We start from the raw sequence: 21770 nt of genomic DNA, 5'->3' as shown, positions 1-21770 counted from the left end.
ATCTTTGAGGCTGCTTCCGCTTTCCATTTCCGCAACCAGAGGATACGCCGAATTGTGATGGCGTTTGATGCTATCCTTGCTACACCCCTTGGTGAATCCAGAGCTGCATGAAGCATGTAATCTGCTACGACTGCTATTTGAACCGCTTGGTCCAACAGCTCAGGAGTGGATGCTTGGAGGCCAGCGTGTAAATTTTTTGCCCAGGGCAGAATGGCCTTGGCAGCCCAAACTGAAGCGAATGCAGGAGCCAGGGATGCACCTGCAGCCTCGAAAATTGAACGAGCCATGCGTTCTACCTGCCGGTCTGCTGCATCCCTGAGGGTTGAGCTATCTGACAGTGAAAGGAGGGTCTGTGCTGCTAGTCTAGAGACTGGGGGGTCCACTTCGGGTGGGTCTGTCCATTCCTTGGTATCCTTCTGTGGGAAGGGGTACCTCGCCTCCAGATATATGCGATTAGCAAATTTTTTCTCAGGCTGTGAGAGCTGCTTTTTAAGGATCGTCTTAAACTCTAGGTGGTTAGAGAAAATCTTAGGCGGCTTCAGAGGTCCTTCAAAGGAAATCTTGTGTTCTGGGGCCTCTGGTGGCGGATCAGAAATGTCCACCACCCGATGGATGGAAGAGATTAAGTCCTCGACTAGCGCTGTATTGCTAGGAGGGATTGGGATCAGGGACCCCTCTGTTTCCTTGTCTGAGTCGGAGTCACAGATGCCTTCCGAATCCGGTGTATCACTGAGGTGTCCCATGCTGGGTGAGCTGGGGCGGAGGCCTTCTCTGGTCGGGGATTGCGGAGATCTGCATTGTCTGCCCCTGGAAGGGGACGGTCTAGATGACCTGGAACTACAGTGTCCCTCCATAGAAGGGTATGACTGTGTGCTATGGGATGACGCAGATGAACGTGACCTGTGGGTCCGCTTGCGTCCTGACCTAGATGTGGATGTGCCAGGGTCATCCTGTCCCTGAGTCAAGCTCTCCCTTTGCTGAGTGACGGTCAGAGCCTGAAGCAATGTGGAGGTTTGGTTATCTATAGACTGCATCATAGATTGCGACATCTGAGTGACCCATTCCGACCTGGCATTAGACACCGAAGCATTGGCAGGGGCTTCTTGGGGCTCTGACACAGTAGTATGGATGCAGTCCTGGCAGTGCGGGTACGTGCTGCCACTGGAGAGAGCAGTCCTGCAGGCTGTTCAGAATGCATAATAGCAGTCCTGCCTGGTTCTCTTGGACCTTGAGCCCGGCATAGTGCACAGAGTGCAGAAGGGCTGGCTATGCAGAGGACCTTACAGGGATAGCTATGCAGAGGAACCTATAGGGGAGCCTTATAGGGAATATGGTTTCACAGCCGAGTAAAACAACCCAGCTGTGATCTTACCCCACCAGTTTGCCCCTAGGTCCAGCGCCGAAGATCCACAGTCCTATGCCCTCCCGGAGACTGGCTGGCCTGGTCTTGCTGACCGGGAGATGCAGGGTTAATACTTCCTGCAGTAGAAATGGCCGCCGAGGAGAAGAGGAAGGTGGAGAAGGGGGCGGAGAGCTGAGAAAAAAGGTGGCAAAGCTGTGTAAAAACACGCCCTGTCTCGATCCGCCCCCTCTACGACACTGTAGTGTGTCATATTTGTCATCTGGGGGGCGGGCCGGGGGGCAGAGAGGAGGCGGCGGCTTCAGCTAGGCCGAAGCTGCGGCCTAAATTAGATGCCTGATGCCCAGAAAGGCTCCAGGCCGGCACGGAAGTCCGGAAGGGGGTCGGATCAGAACCGGACCCCCCCGGATTTAAAAGCAGGATAGCGGTGGGGCTATAAGCGGAAGGGGGAGCCCTGTAAGGGGTCCCCCTGAGGCAGTATAGAGCTGGTGCTGCCGCAGAGACAGGGGCGCAGGGAGCCCTGTGCCTCTATTGTGCCATGCCTGCCTGCACTCCCCCAGCCCCGACAGGAGCCCGCAGCTGGGCTGGGGTCCCTGGATGCAGGCGCAGTGTGCTGGCCCATTGCTGGGAGCTGCAGAGTGCTGCCTGTACAGACCCTACCTGAGGCGTCTCAACCTAATGCCCCCAGAGGGGGGTTAGAGAGGGTGCTGCTGTACCTTCAGGGGGCTTTATCCTCGCCTCAACCCAGAAACCAAAAGGAATTGGGGAAGGAGGGGGGGTCTCGACTTCGAACCAGCACCCGAGGGACTGGGGAAGGAGCAACATCGGGAAAAAACCATCTCGACTTCAACCGGGCACCCCATAATAGGGGGCCGAGGAAGGAGCCATGTCGGGAGTCTCACAGGAGACACATTTTTCTTCATCTGTAATCTGTCGGAAAAAAACGGAGTAAAAAATCTTAGGTGTGTCTCCTATGCGACACTAAGCAAAAACTGGAGAAGGCCGACGCCGTCCAGGGGTGTATACTGCAGAGGAGGAGCCACGGTTGGTCTTTTTCAGATTATGCATAGTTTTGCCTCCTAGTGGACGCCAGCATAACACCTATGGTCTTGTGTCCCCCAATGAAGCGACAGAGTAAACTACTTTTTTGGGTGTGCAAAACAACAAATCAGGTCTGCAATCAATGGACCATATTTATTTAAGTATATTGTAGTATGGTATCCCATAGATAATGTGAATTCTAAATAAAAACCTAAAAGGTTTTGTTACCAATCTGTTGGGGTATGCTGATTTATGCTGAGCACTGTATAGATTATCACATCCTAATTGAAAACAAAAGTGATGGGTGGTTGAATGTCCCTTTAAATAAGTTAGCAATGAAAAAGTCACCTCTTTCTTGAAAATAGAGTCAAAGCCAGCAATCTTGTTTCCTTTGGTGTCAATAAGAGATCCCTGAGGTTCACAAGTTATTACGTCCCGCGTCTGCTTTGGTAAGGGCAACAGCTGGCGTACTTTCTCCAAACTCTCTGACTGACGGTCACCTAGCTCTTTCTGCAAGAACACAGAGAAAAGTGAGTTACAAGAAAGGAAGCTGGAGACAATGCGGCTTTCTCTGTATGTAAGGTATAGGGAATGCAGCAAAGAAAAAAACAATCACCCGGAGCTTTTTTACTAAATTCATATACGCCCTTTTGTTCTCCTCCATGCTGCCTTGTGAAATGCTGGACATATCAGCGGCCAAGGTCCCATTAATAAGTACACTCAGCATGTCCAGCACCGTGGTGAAGAGCTCACTGCAAAATAAAGAGGAGAGGTCAATGCCATAGAGTCATAACATCCCGACCTCAAAATAACAGCTGGACACATTTTCTGACCTTCTCTTTTGCATTTTACATGTGTAGAAGAACGTGTGGCACAATGCAGTTTTTCTCCACAAATATCAGTATAGAAAATCATTTCTGTAGTTTATAGCTTTAAAGGGGATTGACCCGCCATTGTAGATCTTACTTATTGTGCACAGTATATGTGATCTATAATGGTGGGCCAACCACTAAGAAAACAAAAAGCCCTGAAGTGCCAAGAAAAGCCTTCAGGACCATCCCTGAACACATGCGGAGCCAACTGTAACAGGGACATGGATAAAACCTAATTTTTTTCTTGCCATGTAGGCAGAATAGAAAGCTTGAGATACAAATCTACTGCCCCTAGCAGCCATAGACCTTCAGTCAAAGTCTGCCAATTCCATATGATCACTTTCTTTTAAATTACGTATATAATTACTTATTAGACTGCATGTCCACAGTGCCACTGCTTATAATATCCAGGAGAAGCACTGCCCAATCGGTTGTCTGTTGAGTGCTGCGCTGAACTGTGTCAAACATTCCGCCGACCTAAGGAATAAAATATAAAGACGTCATTATAAACACAATTTTAAATTTTTTTTTTTACCGATGCCCTCCTTCACCGATGCCCCAAAAATGTATTTTGCTTCTGTAACTAGCATATATATTGTGACTGGCCTGAACAGACATGTAGTAAGGCGGCGATAATCTCCTGCTGATGAAACACTGATTGTATTGAAACTATAGCACACAGTCTAATAACACATAATAACACATTCTGGAAATCAGGCACTTGCCTTATACACTACTCAAAAAAATAAAGGGAAAACTTAAACAACAGAATGTAACTCCAAGTAAATCAAACTTCTGTGAAATCGAACTGTCCACTTAGGAAGCAACAGTTTGATAATCAATTTCACATGCTGTTGTGCAAATGGAATAGACAACAGATGGAAATTATTGGCAATTATCAAGACACTCAAAGGAATGGTTCTGCAGGTGGAGACCACAGACCACATCTCAGTACCAATGCTTTCTGGCTGATGTTTTGGTCACTTTTGAATGTTGTTTGTGCTTTCATACTCATGGTAGCATGAGACGGACTCTACAACTTACACAAGTGGCTCAAGTAGTGCACCTTATCCAGGATGGCACATCAATGCGAGCTGTGGCAAGAAGGTTTGATGTGTCTGTAAGCGTAGTGTCCAGAGGCTGGAGGCGTTACCAGGAGACAGGCCAGTACACCAGGAGACGTGGAGGGGGCCATAGGAGGGCAACAACCCAGCAGCAGGACCGTTACCTCAGCCTTTGTGCAAGGAAGAACAAGAGGAGCACTGCCATAGCCCTGCAAAATGACCCCCAGCAGGCCGCAAATGTGCAGGTGTCTGCACAAATGGTTAGAAACCGACTCCATGAGGATGGTCTGATTGCCCGACGTCCACAGATGGGGGTTGTGCTCACAGCCCAACACCTTGCAGGATGCTTGGCATTTGCCACAGAACACCAGGATTGGCAAATTCGCCACTGGCACCCTGTGCTCTTCACAGATGAAAGCAGGTCACACTGAGCACATGTGACAGACGTGACAGAGTCTGGAGACGCCGTGGAGAGCGATCTGCTGCCTGCAACATCCTTCAGCATGACCGGTTTGGCAGTGTGTTAGTAATGGTGTGGGGTGGCATTTCTTTGGAGGGCCGCATAGCCCTCCATGTGCTCGTCAGGGGTAGCCTGACTGCCATTAGGTACCAAGATGAGATCCGCAGACCCCTTGTGAGACCATATGCGGGTGCGGTTGGCCCCGGGTTCCTGCAGGTCAATGCCAGACCTCATGTGGCTGGAATGTGTCAGCAGTTCCTGCAAGTTGAAGGCATTGAAGCTATGGACTTGCCCGCCCATTCCCCAGACCTGAATCCGATTGAACACATCTGGGACATCATGTCTCGGACCATCCAACAACGTCATGTTGCACCACAGACTGTTCAGGAGTTGTTGGATGCTTTAGTCCAGGTCTGGGAGGAGATCCCTCAGGAGACCATCCGCCGCCTCATCAGAAGCATTCCCAGGCGTTGTAGTGAGGTCATACAGGCACCTGGAGGCCACACACACTACTGAGCATCATTTCCTTGTCTTGAGGCATTTCCACTGAAGTTGAATCAGCCTGTAACTTCATTTTCCACTTTGATTTTGAGCATCAATCTAACTCCAGACCTCCGTGGGATATTAGTTGTGATTTACGTTGATCATTTTTAGGTTTTATTGTTCTCAACACATTCCACTATGTAATGAATAAAGATTTACAACTGGAATATTTCATTCAGTGAAATCAAGGATGTGGGATTTTAGTGTTCCATTTATTTTTTTGAGCAGTGTATTATGCTGCTCTGATTAAACAGTAAATACCTGATGACAGATTCCCCTTTAAGCAAAGCTAGGATTCTGATGGGGCAAACATCTGTGATTATTTTCAACTGACATTATGACCTTAAAAAGACTGCTGGGATCAGAATATTTGTTTTATCCAGGTAGTTGTGGCATTAACAGGGTCTACCAGATTATTCTAACAGTTGTATCAGCCAAAGTAATGTAACAAAAGTCATTATTATTCTTTTTTTTTTCTATAGTACGGACAGCACACTACAGATTTGTAATTAACTCCTTCACAACCTTGGGAGTTTTGAGTTTTCATTTTTTGCTCCCCATCTTCTTAAAGTCATTACTTTTTTATTTTTTTTCATCAATATGGTCACATGAGAGCTTGGGGTTTTTTTGTGGGACGAGTTGTACTTTTAAATGACACTATTGGCTTTACCACACAGAGTGTACTGATAAACGGAAAAAAAAAATTCAAGTGAAAAAAGCGCAATTCCACAATTTTTTTTTACCCTGTTCACTAAATGCTAGAAAAATGTGACCAGCCATTATGATTTTCTAGGTCAGTACGAGCTTGCAGATACCAGACGTGAATTGTTTTTCATTTTTTTGAAATTATAGTGGTGAAAAAAATCCAAATTCTGTAAAACAAAAATTAAAATTAAAAAAATAAAATAAAAACAAAATCATTCTTTTCCGAGAGCCATAGCGTCTCCATTTTTCAGGATCTGGGGTTGGGTGAGGGCTTATTTCTTGCACACTGAGCTGATGCTTTTATTGATACCATTCTGGGGTAGATACAACAGTTTGATTGTCTGTTATTGTAATTCTGGTGTTTTGATTTTTTTGCCTCATTATGCAGTTTACCAATCAGATTTACTTTTTACTTTGATAAAATCGGGTGCTGCAAAAAGCAGTGACAACAAATGTGTATTTTGTATTGTTTTATTTTAAAAGGGGAAAAAGAGGGGTGATTTGAACTTTTAATTTTTCTTATATTTTTTTAAACATTTTTCTCCAATTTTTTTTTTTAAACTTGCTTCAATAGTCTCCTTAGGAAACTTGAAACTGCAATCATCCGATCACTTGTCCTACACCTAAGCAGGGCAATGGGTGGTGTTGGTGATGTGCTTCCAGCGCAAGTAGTGTTAAATGCCTATTTCAGAGATTGACAGCGACATTTAGCATGTTGATAACAGCCACGGGTGGATCACGATTCCACCCATGGCTGTTTGGGGCACACGACAGCTGGTCAAATCAGCTGTTATGTGCTGGAAAAGATGCGGGCTCAGAGCCGGAGCCCGCATCAAATGCCAGGACACAGCCTATGACATACCTATACATGAAAGGTTGTGAAGGCATTTAATCAATGATCATTGCAGGTTCAGCTGCAAAGATTTCAACAAATCTCACAATAAAAAAAAAAAAGCAGCAGTATTGTATAACCGCTGCAGCTCCTCATCAGATAGTCCCTGCACAGCAATGCTCCTGAGCAGCAGCTGCGCAGGGAACTACAACTCTGCCTCATTCACCCCAGTCCTGGATCTCATGGTTTAGACTACAATCAAACAAAATGTCATAGCATAACACCAGGATAAGACAAGACATTAAAAGATGGGAAGAAGTCTAATAGAGGACACCATCGGAAACACTAACGACGTTGCACGCTTTCTATTTTACTGACACTACATATCCTACTACATCTACTCACCAAGTTCAATCGGAGCTTCAATACATCATGGAGAAGCTGAGGAGTTTTACAGTCGTCTTGGTACTGATCATCCCGCCAGTTACTTACAATCTGAGTAAAACAGATCATTTTTTAAAATTCTGCAAAATAATCAATTGCTTAGAAATTAACAGTCTGCCGAAGTCCCAAAAGTATTTATGAATGTGTCTGTATAGCAGTGTACCAGACAACACCAGGGTTCTTACAAGAAGCTAGTAAATGATGGTTAGATGGTTAAGCCAGGTAGGCTCTGTTCACATGCTGGGCTAGAGCCCTCCATCTGATGCATACGTTGGGAGGATGCCCCGATAGACAAAACTCTTACACTGGTCAGACAAACTGCTGGTATATATTTTTTTCCTTTTACTGGATCCCCCCGACATTTAATAGCGTAGTCTACAGCTCTGTTCTTCAGAGAATAAATTAAATTATATAGATGAATAGTACCTAACAGATGCCATAAGAACACTGGTGTATATGATTCTTTCCATCAGACAGCAAATGTGAGTGACCCGAGCTGTACCAGTAGGATTCTGACAGTTAAAGGAATTGTCCATTCTGCTTCAGGCTTCCTGTTTGCTCGGAGGAAGGTGCACTACAGCTTGACTGACTGTTTGACCCAGCAACAGAGCAATGCTGCGGACCCACACGCTGCGCTCTCTGATGCGGCGATATGGGTGTTTTGCTTGTGTGGCATTGTATGAGCACAGTGGCACCACAACGGCGGTGCGCTCCAGAGCTGTGCTTATAAGCTCTAGCGGAAAGATCTTGGCAGTGCAGCTGGTGACAAAAGCCATACAAAATAAAAAAAATCCATCCATTTAAGTGGACGGAGAGGAATTTTATTACGCAAACTGTGAAGTTGCTGTTTCTGCAATTTTACCACTAAAAGAGAATGGGAACAAACTATTTGTTGCTGCCATCATCTTCATGAAAGGTTAACACAATGGCAGTAGATGTGTTACATTGGGAGGGCCAGGAGCTAGACAGTCCGAGCCAGGTCCAATGTCTTTGAAGCAAACATGCCACATATGTTACTGCAGTAATTAAGTGTGTGACCTGCGCTGATCACCTCCCAGTGTGTTATACCCGTCTGTTCTTCACCCACAGAGGTAGGCAACAAAGTTATTAACAAAGTGAAGAGATGTTTCATAGTAAGCTGTAAATACAGATCATACAACAAATGATCAGTCACCAGCAAATTGCAGGAGACTGCGGTATCACGACCCCTTACCTGCTGCACCTGACCGTACAAAGACGTCAACAGTCCCTCCCTCTGCTCATCTTGTCCCTTCAAACAGGTTAACACCAATGACAAAAATGGCTGCTGACTGAGAAGAGACATACTGCCAGGAAAGAAGGAGAAAAATGTCACATTTAATTACAACAGGTCTCATTGTTAGCATCCATGCCTTTGCTGAAATATGGCCTAGAAAAATGTAGAGTGAAAATCAGGTATCTGACATAAGTTAGAATTGAAATCAAAATAATTTACCCACAAATAAATGTGCTTTAATGGAAGATGGCAGTAGACTTAGGCCTTCGATAATGGATTATAATTATCACTCTGCTGCCTTCTTCAACTTATTAGTCTATTTGCCACATAAATTAATTTTTATTTGCACTGACCTTTTCTGCTTTTGGCGGTCTCGCTCCTTACGAGAAGAGGATCCAAGATGTTGTCCTTTCTCCAGTTCCTCTCCAGCGGCTTTCAGCACATGCCCTTGGACTGATGTCGGCAGCTTGGCAATCAGAGGAGCTACGAGCCACACACCAGACCTCTCCAGAGCACTGGAACGAGAAGACAGAAGCCTGAGATTAATACAGCTGCCACGACAAGCCAAGGTTAGACGCAGCGCCCGTCCGCATTTACCTGAGCACAGGCTTAGACTTGGCATTCGGAGTGGCATTGGTACTAGGGGCATTGCTAGGCGCTGCATTGTTTGCAGGGGGTGCACAGACATTCTCCGCTGATTGCTGAAACACTTCAATTGTAGCTTTTGCAATATTTTCCAGGAGAGAATTCATCTCCTATAAAATAATGAAAGAAAGAAAAAAAAAAAAAAAACATATTCCAAAGTCAGCCATTTTTGACACTACAGAAGCCATAAGTTTATCCATCGTCCCCCCTTCATTATCAGGAGCTAAATGATACATTACATTCAATACATACCTTGTACTGCAAAAGTCAGCTTGAACAATTTTTGTACTCTTGTTTTATAAAATGTGAGCAAAAATAACATTGTCAAAGAAAACGAAAAAACTATACAACTTTACTTCTCTTACATTGTTCGATGTCTGTTTGATCATCAGCTGAAGCTCCAGTGCAGACTGGCGCATTGTCCATTGATCCAGGCTCTAATGGGTGGAAATCATGAGAATTAACATTTAATAATTCATGGTACAGGTGAAAATCTATGTAGAGTAGAATGTGTGTCAAACAGCCCAGAAAGGTGTAATACACTGCAAGAATTCTAATTAAAAAGATCGATTCATTCACCCACTGAGCTGGCAAGTCGCATGAGTGAGAAAAAGATGGATCCATCGTTGGAAGGATCCCTCCGACCTTGTTCTCCTACTGGAAGTACCTTTCCCTACCCAGTAAGCTGCATGGCATAGATAGGAGAAATCCCACAGAAACTATTACAGTGGACCCACCATTCTAGTACAAGAATGGCACCCATGATGGAAGTGTTTGTTTCTCAGTCTGTGCCTTCTTCATCAACCTTTGGTCAATTCACAATACTAATAGAGAAGCGGGCTTTGCACTCTCCATCCATACCAAAGGCCCTACTTAAGCAGAACAATGCTTTTGGGTTGCTGTTTTTTGTTATTACAGATAAGAGAAAAACAATATGCAGGACAAAATATACAACCTTACAAAAGTCAGAAAGAAACTGGGACAGAGGAGAGGAATAAAATAAATCATCCCAAATTGCGGGAGCTAGCAATGTAAGCTTGTAGGTATCTGCGAATAAAAGGACTAAAGAATCCCAAACAGTCAGAAGGGTGACAAGGTCTAATATATATTTTCCTACACCTGCCTAAAACTTTTGCACAGTACTAAAGTGTATGTCAGAAGTAATATAACATGGAAAATACTATTACTAGATGCAATGACAAAAGAGAGAAAAAAAAAAGAGCCTGATGTAAAATGCACTATCACATCACATCTTAAGTGCATCACTTGTGGACCGAAGTGTATATGTGGATCCCAATTTGTAGCCAGCCCAATTGCAACAAGGTGTCAAATGCCAGTGCATAAGGCTTTGTTTTAACATGCAAGAACGCATAAGGAGGCCTTTTAGAAAAAAAATAAAACACTAACGGCATTTCACAACGCAACGAATTCAGCGTCTGCTTTCATTTTCTTATTTTCTAACAAACCACAAACAGCAGCTTCCAGAAGAGAACTTTTGTCAGTGGATGCTCTTGATCCTTGACGCTACCTGTAGGATGTGTTTGATGCGCTGTCTCTGAGGGTTGTCCCCTTGCTCTGCATCGCTTAGTCTGTGTGGATAACAAATCAGCTGCATGAGCCGCTGGGCCTGAGCGCTGCTGAGAACAGGGTCCTGGAGATCAATGGAGTCTTCACACAGGGAGCGAACACATCTCTCTCCTACCCATTCCTGAAAAATGCCGCAATCAGGGAAGAAAACGCACACGTAAGTAGAATGACAAATGCACTGCACAAAACAAACGAGTAGAGAACACCAGGGTTCTTCTCCTCTCAGCGCACGGTACAAGTGTACATTAAGTAACATGCGAACAAAGGCTCACCTGTTGGCAGATGCTGCGCAGAACATACTTGGCATACACATCCAAGCTTGCAGTCTCTATGGATACAGATCGCCCACCTGGCCTGTTCGATGCCAACTCTTCATCTGTAATATCTTCAGTACCGGCAGGTAATGAGAAGCCGGAGCCTTGCAGCTCTGCATCACCTGGAAGACACAATGTACAGAGATGTGGAAATTGTTATAGAGCTAGCAATCTGTAGCGTAGTACACACTGTATTACATACCTGCTAGCACCGATTCTCATGCAGTACTTTAAAGGGGATGTCTGGGACTTTTACATTGAAGGCCTATCCTTATGATAGGTCATCAATATCTGGTTGGTGAGGGTGCGACATTCGGCACCCCCCATGATCAGCTATGCCCAGTGCCGGTGGTAGCTGGTTGTGCTCCATTGCAGAGCTGCACAGCACAGCTCTGTCTGTTTAGTGGAAGGGACTAGGTACTGCACATTCTTCCTTATTTTAATCAAAATAAAGCAGACAGAGTACCCAGCCGCAGCCATTATATAGTTAACAGAGCTGTGATATACAGCTCTGCAACTGAGCACATCCAGCTGCCGCCGTCAAGATTGTTGGGGGTCGCATCCCTGCCACTCAGATATAGACAGCCTGTCCTAAGCATAAACTATCAATGTAAAAGTCAAGGGCAACCCCTATAAACATTTTAAAAGTATACAACGAAAGAGATCACACAACTCTGCTGCTGGAGAAATGGGGAGAGAAAACAGGAGCAAAGAAGAAATTAATTGAAGAACCCTGTTAAAAGTAATGAAGTAATTGGAATCAGAGCCTGGTGCTTTTCTGAGGCACAGTTTGGAGGACATTATGTCCGGGCCCGTGACTGTCGAGGTTTGAGTCTGAAATCATTAAAAAAAAAAAAAAATAACAGCCCTCGACAGGTATTGGCTTCAGTTATTCAAATGGAGCCCAAAACATAGAAAATAAGGACTCGTTTTGAGCTTCTTACCAAGGCTGTCTTTTTACCAGACACAATAACGTAGTTTACCAGAGAAGCCCCCAATGAAGTCATAAACAAAAACATCAATGAGGTCTGAATCTTGCCTTACACTGAAAAGACTGATGATGCATTGTTGTGCACTAGGGAAAGTTAATCAGGTTTCATTAACAGAAGCCTCCATTACACTTTTTCATAGTGGTTATATAATCCTAAGGTCCCAAACACCTGCTTTAAAGGGAATCAGTCAGTAGGATCAACCCTCCTAAGCAGTCTAGATGGACATATAGAAGCTGAATAAAATGATATCTTGAATCTGCAACCCGATTTCTTATTTCAGAAAAATCCATATTTTTCTTTATATGTAAATGAGCTGTTAAAATCTATGGGTGTGATAAAGATCTCCATGAGACTCCGCCTCCACAGAATATTTTAAATGAAAGTGGGCGTTGCCAGTGTGAGAAATGTAGATCAGGAGAGCAGGCTGTCAGTCATTACATGTCTCACACTGGTAATGCCCCCTTTCATTGAAACTAATCTCTGGAGGCAGATTCTTTGGGAGATCTGTGTCCGGCCCATAGACCCCAACAGCTCATTTACATATTTAGAAAAATGTGGATTTCTCTGGAATAAGACATCACATCACAGCTATCAAGGTATCATTTTATTCAGCTTCCTATGACCTACAAGTCGGCTTAGGAGGGTTGATCCATCTGACAGGTTCCTTTTAAGAGCATGCAACATGCAGTCCTTCACGATTTGCCACTAGGAGGCTGACACTATGCAAATAAAAAAGTTAGCTCCTCCTCTGCAGTGTACACCCCACCGACTAGCATTATACTCTTCAGTTAGTGAGAAGCAGTAGGGAATAATGAACAAGGTTGAAAACCATAACCACAAACTTGAGAACTGTAAACGTCAGAACAGTCATAGAACATAAAACAACAGAAACATTGGGAGGGAGCGGTGTCCCCCAATGGAGGCTCCAAGAAACAGATTTTACGGTAAGCAACCAAAAATCCTGTTTTCTTTATCGCCTCTCATTGGGGGACACAGGAACCATGGGACGTCCCAAAGCAGTCCCTAGGGTGGGAAAACAGACTTCCATCAGGTCAGAGGACTCACCACTGCCGCCTGCAAGATCTTTCTGCCTAGGCTGGCGTCCGCCGAAGCGTAGGTATGGACCTTGTAAAATTTGTTGAACGTGTGGATGGAAGACCAAGTTGCCGCTTTGCAAAGCTGTAGGGCGGAAGCCCTGTGGTGCACCGCCCAGGAGGCGCCGACTGCCCGGGTAGAGTGAGCCTTAATCCCAGGAGGGGGCACTTCTTGACCCGGTAAGCCTCCAAAATTGCCATTCTGATCCAGCGAGCAATAGTCACCTTAGAAGCCGGTTGGCCTCTGCGCGTGCCATCAGGAATGACGAAAAAGGAATCAGTCTTCCGGAAAGTGTACGTTCTATCCAGGTAGATCCTCACTGCCCTGACGAGGTCCAGCTTGTTCAACGATCGCTCCAGAGGATGAGTCGGAGCTGGACTAAAGGAAGGTAGAATGATGTCCTCGTTGAGGTGGAAGGTGGAAACCACCTTAGGAAGAAAAGAAGGTGGAGGCCGGAAGACCACCTTGTCTTGGTGAATGACCAAGAACGGAGGTCGGCAAGACAGGGCCGCCAACTCGGAAACGCGGCGAATAGAAGTGATGGCCACAAGAAAGGCCACCTTCCAAGATAGAACTGATAGGGGAATCTCCCTGAGAGGCTCAAAGGGGGAAACTCTCAGAACGTCCAGTACCAGGTTTAAATCCCATGCATCCACAGGGGCCCTGTACGGCGGGACAGCGTGGGCTATTCCTTGAAGGAAGGTCTTAACCTGTGGCCGAGAACTGAAGTCTTCTGAAAGAGGATGGAAAGCGCAGAGACCTGGCCCTTCAGGGAGCAAAGAGCCAGGCCCAAATCCAGTCCTGCCTGAAGGAAGGCCAAAATGGAAGGCAGGGAAAAGGACATAGATAAAACGCGGTTGGACTCGCACCAACGGAAGTAAGCCTTCCAGGTACGATAGTAGATCCTGGAAGACGAAGGCTTCCTAGCCTGAATCATGGTGTGAATCACTCGGTCCGAAAGGCCAGACGCTCTTAGAACTGCGGTCTCAATGGCCACGCCGTTAAACTGAGCGACCGAGAATTCGGGTGGCAGATCGGACCCCGAGACAGCAGATCGGGCCTGTCTGGAAGGCGCCAGCGAGAGTCCGCGAGAAGATTGACGAGCTCCGCGAACCAAGCTCTCCTGGGCCAATCCGGGGCGATCAGAATGACCGGCACCCCTTCCGCTTTGATCTTTTTCAACAGTTTGGGAAGTAATGCAAGGGGTGGGAACAGGTAGGGCAGCACGAACTGTGACCAAGGAATGGCCAGAGCATCGACGCCCACTTCAAGAGGATCGCGAGACCTGGAGACAAACTGCTCAGTCGAGACGCCGTGAGATCCATGTGAGTCCCCCTTCGAAGACAAATCTGATGGAAGACCTCCGGATGCAAGGACCATTCCCCTGCCGCGAACCAGGTCCTGGAGGAAGATGTCCCGCTTGCGGTGGATCTCTGATGCAAAAGTGGAGCTCCTGCCCTGAGGTGCTGCAATCTGCGCAGATCGTGTGCTGTGCCCACAGAAGAGTGCGGTGGCGAAAGTGTGGGGAACGCTGCGTGAGCTCCTGCTCCTGTGAGAAGCGGCGAACACACCCAGACGTTTTCCCTGGAGGAAGGGGCGGAGTCAGACAAGAAGGCGCCAGTGGGCAGGACACAGTATGTCGGGTGGGAAAAAGCCCGCCCGATGAAGCGGAAGTGGGGGAGCGCGAAAACGGAAGTAGGCCCCGCCCGAAGCCGGGGCCTAAATTAGGAGCCGGCGGCCGAGGAAGGAGCTGCGGCGCCGGAATAGTACGCCGGAAAAGTGCGCCGTAAGGGACAAAAGGCGGCGCAGCAGCCTACCAGGCTGTACCGCTGAAGGGCGCCGCAGTGGAAAAACCCCCCGTGACACCAGAGCAGTGCGCCGCAGGGAGAAGCGGCGCGGCAGCCCGGCAGGCTGCCGCGCTGTGGAGGTGCCCCATGAAAAACCGTGGTGCCGGGCAGTGTGCTGCGGGGAGAAGCGCCCGGCAGCCTGTTCGGGCTGTCTGACAGAAGGTGGTGCCCTGAAAACCGCCCGGGGATAGGAAACTGTGCGGCAGCCTGTAAAGGCCCCGCGCCGGATAGAAGGCTGAAAGCTGCCGCATGGGTAGAAGAAACACGCCTGCCTGCTTAGGCCACTGCACGACGCAGCAATCCCAGGCCGTGCCGCTGCAAGGATGCAAACGACAACCAGGTATAAGAGGGCCGTCGTCTGGGGGCCCCTAACAAGACCCCCCTATGAAAGATCTGAGATGGGATGGGGGAAATACTCACCTTAAACATCCCACGCCGATACTAACCTGAAAGAGGTATGAGACGTCCAGGAGCTATGATGGACGTCCTAGTCTCCTCAACCGACAGGCTCTGGTGGTCGAGTGGGTGGGGGACGGGGTCAGGACCGGACTTCTGAGCACGCTTGTGCAGCGCCCCAGAGACCTGGTGTTTGCAGTGGTGTCGCTCTGCCACTAAGGGGAGTGATGGTACGTCTGATGGCACAATAGGAGTTCATCTGACCAGGTATCACAAGCACACATTACACTTCACACTCCGGCCACGAGGGGGAGCAAAAGGTTATATTTATTAGGCCACTCCTCACACTGGTAAAACTAGGGGTTGGATAGGAAGTTAGAGAGAAGCTGGCTAGGTTTTGCCCAGGCAACATCCCGTGGCAGGGGGTGTTGCGGGGAAGATTCAGAGGGGTCCCTGTCAGGCGTGGGAACCTGGCAGTGACTTAGCGACAAGGACAGATCGTTACAGAGCCACGCCTGCACTACCTTGCGGCGGCATCTAAAGAAAGGACACAAAGCGAAGGATATTGTGGACAGTGAGAAACGAGATCAAGCACAAAGGAGAGTCAGTAGGAGTCGTGCCCCGAGAACGGCAACATCCTACTGAGGCGCGTAGCCGGTGACCGGAACACCGAGGAAGTAACTGACTATGCCTTACTTCAAATACCGCAGGACAGTTAATTATAGGTTGGCTGTCTACCTTACATCACCTAAGCAGACATAGGGGGCACGCGTGGAGAGGGGCGTCTCTAGGGTCCCAGAATAGCTCAGAGCCTTCCCGTCAAACGGGTGTGTCCTAGCCATAACAAACTTGGGGGACGGAGAATAGAAAGAACGAGAACAGAAGTTGTGAGGACTATCCCGAATGCTCAGCAGGGAAGCACTACAACACACAGGCGCTAGTGGTAGGCGACAATTTCCACCTGCAAAGGGAACTCTGGATGTGCCTTCGGACCGGCCTGTCTCAGACAACCCTGTTGACAGTGCTCTAGATTGAGGATCCTGAAGCCTTCAGTAAAAGGTAAAGAGACTGCAACCCTGTGTCCTCGCTATTGACTGCGCCTCACACCATCGCCACCTACACCACTGGGAAGCCCTGGGGACATACTTCACCTGTGGGAAGGTATACCATCTAGCTGCCATCACACCACCCCAGTGGACCCCAAGCAGCGTCGGTCACCCTGACCGAATACCACAGGTGGCGTCACGAAACCTTAGCTGACTTTCATTATCTCTTTTATTGGACGCCCCTTAGCAGGGTCACGGACCGGGTCCAGCCACCGTGACATCCCCAGAACTGAGCCAGAGAGGACCGGTACCGAGTAACCCGCGGCCCTGCGTCTGGGGGCGCTCCACTTGTGTGCCAGGATCATGGCCCTGCTGAGGGATCTATGAGGATACGGGGTGGCAGTACACAGCGTACTCATAGTCCGCCTTGTGGGACTACAGGTGTAACTGCTCACACTGTATCCCTCCGGAAAAACCTGAAAGAAACGACGCACATTGAGGTAGATAAGGGTCTAATGAAAAACCCGTGTCCACCTCCTACTGACACTAAGCTAAACTGAAGAGTATAATGCCAGTCGGTGGGGTGTGCACTGCAGAGGAGGAGCTAACTTTTTTTATTTGCATAATGTCAGCCTCCTAGTGGCAGCAGCATACACCCATGGTTCCTGTGTCCCCCAATGAGAGGCGATAAAGAAATTGGACTTGGCATTATATATCTTCTGCCGTTCTTCTTTTCCTCTCTTTGATTTTGGTCATTACAATAAAAGCCCACCCCCTCACCGTACAAATAATAATAAAAAAAAATATATGTTCAACTGACCCAGCATAAATATTGCCTTGAGAACAGCAAAAAGTGCTCCTGGTACTATGCGATTCTGAGATGCTGCTAGAAGATGGCGGTCGCAAGAGGAGCGAATCCCAAATGTTGCTTTATCTGAAAAAAAAAAAAAAAACAACAAAAAAAAAAAACAATGATGAAAACCAAATGATTTGCCTTTTACTACTATATACTAATTAACCATTTACACCATTAACTTACTGCTGTCTGGTTCATAAGGATTCAGCTGAGGCGTCCTAAACAGATGAAGCAGAATACGGCAAGTGAGACGAGCTCCAGACTCAGAATCCTGTTCACTACAAGCTGCAAAGAAAACCAGCTCAGATGTTACATGAGCAAAACAGAACGGGTGGCAGACGAAGTGCGGAGAAAACATTTGTATCCAACATGTTCATGAAATAAACTGTGGGCCAGTGCGTAGCATCATCCTTATCAAGTGCAAACAATGGTAAAGCAATTAAGGGCATGTGTAATGCTACAACACCTTTCATCATATGCTCAATCTGCCAATCATTACACTTCCCACTCAACGCAGAAAACTGCAAAGCGCTTGTGCAAGTGTACACCAGAAGAAACCTCCGCAGGTCCGCGCCACATTTCTCTTTAAAGATTTTGCAACTAAAGAGAACAAATTGCATCAAAGAAAACCCTGGGTGCCTGTCCAAAGGAGCTGGAGGAAAGAACAATCAGGACTTATACACACACCATTTATCCTATAACAAAAAAAAAAAAAAAAAAAAAAAGAGGACTGCATATAGTATCACTAAATAAAAGGATCTTTAGTTATGTGGAAGTCTTCAGAGTTATACTTCCCCGAGGGCAGTGTTATCTACTTTCCTTCCAAACGCTAAAAAATCTTTACAATGGAACAGCCCTTACGTGTATGCAATCCTTAAACAGAAACTTTCAGCAATTTTTGCATGTTAAACTGGCTACCATAAGGTAAAAGTGACGGAGAGCTCAATAAAATGTAGTTTTTGTTTATTATTTTGCTTCTCCTCTCCACTGAGGACATATTAAATTCAGAGGCATAGCTAAGGTTTTGCTCAGGGAAAGGATAGAAAGTGTTTTGGTTTTTGGTGTCCAAATTCAGATTTGGTGAGTTTTTGTTGAAGATTTTTTTCTGCTCTGATTTATGACAAAATCTGAAGCAACCTGAAGTGTCATGCACACTAAGTATTTTTGGTCTTGCAGATTTGGTGGAGAAAATAATCTGCAGCATGGGAATTATCTGCGTATTTGCCCAGCGTTTTTCACCCATTGAAAGCACTGAAAAAAACGGACCAAAAAATGTAAAAAGTTTTGAAGCTGCGTTTTCCTGCCAAGAGATGCAGAAATTTCTGCAATCAAATACTCAACATACCCCAACACTGATTACAACTATGAAGACGCAAGCTAGAATCTATGGGGTATAATCAAGAGGAAGATGAGAGACACCAGACCCAAAATGCAAATGAGCTGAAAGCTGCCATCAAAGCAACCTGGGCTTCCACAACACCTCAGCAGTGCCACAGGCTGATCGCCTCCACGCCACGCCACATTGATGTAGTAATTGATGCCAAAGGAGTCCCGCCCAAGTATCAGTATCATTTACTGAACATACATTTTAGTAGACCAACATTTCGGATTTTAAAATCATTTTTCAAGCTGGTGTTATAAAGTATTCTTATTTACTGAGATAATTACTTTTGGGTTTTCATCGGCTGTAAGCCATAATCATCAACATTAACAGAAATGAACATTTGAAATAGATCACGGTTTGTAATGACTATATAATATACGACTTTCACTTTTTGAATAGAAGAACTGAAAAATAACTTTTTGATATTCTAATTTTGTGAAAAGCACCTGTATGTAGTATAATGCACTCATCATAAGACTCTATAGGGTATAATGCACTCCCTATAAAAAAACAAACAAAACAATACTCGCCTCTCCTCGTCATTCCCCCACTGCTCTGTGCGCCCATACATCTCAACATAGCGGTCGCCACATAGAGACATCATTGAGCCTGCTGTCAGTGTCTGCGTCAGTGACGATTTTTGTGTTACCATAAAATCCTTTTCTCCGAGACGCTCATTGGGGGACACAGGACTGTGGGTGTATGCTACTGCCGCCAGGAGGCTGACACTAAGTAAACATAAAAAAAGTTTAGCTCCTCCTCCGCAGTATACACCTCGACACTGGCCGCAGGCGAACCCAGTTTGGTGCAAAAGCAGGAGGAGAAAAAAAAAGGAAACATATCAGCATTAATACAGAAACAACATGTCTAGAAATAACCCCACTGACTGAAAAAGTCAGAAAAAAAATGAAACAAAAAAGAGCCCTCTGGCTAACCGGGAGGGAGCTGTGTCCCCCAATGAGCGTCTCGGAGAAAAGGATTTTACGGTGAGTAACACAAAAATCCCTATTTCTCCTTCGCCTCATTGGGGTACACAGGACTGTGGGATGTCCTAAAGCAGTCCCTGGTTGGGGAATTAACTCACCGGTATAACATCCAGGCATCTGCCGGCTATAAATGCGCTATTGCTGCCTGAAGAATCCTTCTATCCAGACTTGCGTCTGCCGAAGGGAGTGTTTTTTATTGTAGTGTTTGGAAAAAGGTATGCAAACTAGACCAGGTTGCGGCCTTGCAAACCTGTTCTGCTGAAGCCTGGTGCCGAAGCGCCCAGGAAGCCCCCACTGCCCGAGTGGAATGCACTTTGATTCCTTACGGAAAGGCTATGCCCTTGACGCGGTAGGCCTCCTGAATAGCCGATCGTATCCACCTGGCCAAGGTAGATCTCGAGGCCGCAAGTCCCTTCCCGCGACCCCCAGGGAGGACAAACAGTGCATCCGTCTGCCGAAAAGGTGCTGACCGTGACACATACCTTCTCAGCGCTCTCACTAGGTCTAACGTATGGAGAGCTTTTTCCACATGGTGTGTTGGCGCCGGACAGAAAGAGGGCAAGACAATGTCCTCGTTAATGTGGAACGAAGAAACCACCTTTGGTAAAAAGGAGGGTGCTGGTCTGAGCACCACCGTATCCTGATGGAACCGTAGAAAAGGAGCCTGGCAGGATAGGGCAGCCAGCTCTGATACCCGTCTAATTGAAGTAACGGCCACCAAGAATACAACTTTCCAGGAAAGGTAAGTTAAAGAGACGTCCTGAAGGGGTTCGAAAGGAACTTCCTGCAAGGCACTTAAGACCAGATTAAGGTCCCAAGCATCCAGGGGGGCGCTGTAAGGCGGAACCTGATGAGCTACCCCTTGTAGGAAAGTTTTTACATGTGGATAAATAGCGATCCTGCGCTGAAAAAGTACCAACAAGGCTAGTATCTGTCTTCTAAGTGTACTCGGTTCAAGCCCTGAATCCAGGCCGGTTTGGAGAAACGCAAGAATGTTTGGGGTGGAGAAACGTAGTGGGGGGATCCCATGCCCTCTGCACCATGAAAGGAAAACCTTCCAGGTGTGATGATAACTACGTGCAGAGAAGGATTTCCGGGCGCTAATATGGTAGCGGCTACCTCTTGGGAAAACCCGGCCTGTGTTAGAATCCAAGATTCAATGGCTAGGCCGTTAAACACAAAGCCCCTAAGTTCTGGTGGTAGATCGGGCCCTGCGAAAGTAGATCCGGGCGGTCTGGCAGCCGCCACAGAGTTCCGGCGAGCACCTGCACTAGGTCTGCGTACCATGACCGACGAGGCCAATCTGGGGCGACCAGGATAGCTGGAACTTCTTCTGTCTTGACCTTTCTGATTACCTTCGGCAGCCTTGCTAGAGGGGGAAACAGATATGGGAGATGAAACTGGCCCCAAGGCAAAACTAACGCGTCCACAGCAATCGCCTGTGGATCTTGATACCGGGCGACAAACCTGGGTACTTTGGCATTCCTCCCGGAAGCCATCAGGTCTACGTCCGGGGTTCCCCAGTGTTGACATATCTGTTGAAATACTTCGGGATGTAGAGACCATTCCCTGGACGCAAGACCCTGTCGAATGAGAAAATCTGCAGCCCAGTTTTTCTCGCCCGGGATGTGGACTGCTGAAATCACCGAGTGATTCCTTCTCGACCCAGCAGAGGACCTGTTTTACCTCGTGCATGGCCGCCCTGCTGCGGGAACCCCCTTGATGATTTATGTATGCCACCGCTGTAGCATTGTCCGATTGAATCCGGAGAGGGCGGCCTGCCAGGAGATGATGAAAATGCTGCAACGCCATCCGAATTGCCCAAATCTCCAACAGATTGATCGGGAGGGTTGACTCCTGTGACGACCAGTGTCCCTGGCCTGTGTGGCGGTAAAATACTGCTCCCCAACCTAGAAGGCTGGCGTCTGTAGTGACTACCAGCCAATGGACTGGGGGAAAAAGGTTTCCCCTGTTGAAGGGATGGGCTCGTTGACCACCATGAGAGAGCCTGTCTGACCTGGAAAGATAGACGGAACCTGAGGTTAA

The 21770-nt window shown here is 47.0% G+C and overlaps 1 protein-coding gene across 3 annotated transcripts in view; it reads right to left on the bottom strand.

Annotated features, from left to right (window-relative positions):
• The window catches only part of MED12 (mediator complex subunit 12), a 114067-nt gene that overhangs the window by 18532 nt on the left and 73765 nt on the right, over positions 1-21770 (bottom strand). For all 3 annotated transcript variants that reach the window (XM_069747282.1, XM_069747283.1, XM_069747284.1), the window contains exons 24-35: positions 17538-17639; positions 17319-17432; positions 11081-11244; positions 10750-10929; positions 9587-9658; positions 9174-9331; positions 8930-9091; positions 8535-8646; positions 7283-7372; positions 3641-3750; positions 3018-3153; positions 2750-2911 (exon numbers count right to left, since the gene is read on the bottom strand). In XM_069747282.1, coding sequence (XP_069603383.1) covers positions 2750-2911; positions 3018-3153; positions 3641-3750; positions 7283-7372; positions 8535-8646; positions 8930-9091; positions 9174-9331; positions 9587-9658; positions 10750-10929; positions 11081-11244; positions 17319-17432; positions 17538-17639 — 1562 coding nt within the window. The remainder of the gene's footprint in view (positions 1-2749; positions 2912-3017; positions 3154-3640; positions 3751-7282; positions 7373-8534; positions 8647-8929; positions 9092-9173; positions 9332-9586; positions 9659-10749; positions 10930-11080; positions 11245-17318; positions 17433-17537; positions 17640-21770) is intronic.

The sequence above is a fragment of the Ranitomeya imitator genome, chromosome 2 (assembly GCF_032444005.1).
Source record: "Ranitomeya imitator isolate aRanImi1 chromosome 2, aRanImi1.pri, whole genome shotgun sequence".
Taxonomy (NCBI): Eukaryota; Metazoa; Chordata; class Amphibia; order Anura; family Dendrobatidae; genus Ranitomeya; species Ranitomeya imitator.
Note: the sequence above shows the minus strand (reverse complement) of the source record. Positions and strands in the feature narration are given on the sequence as shown.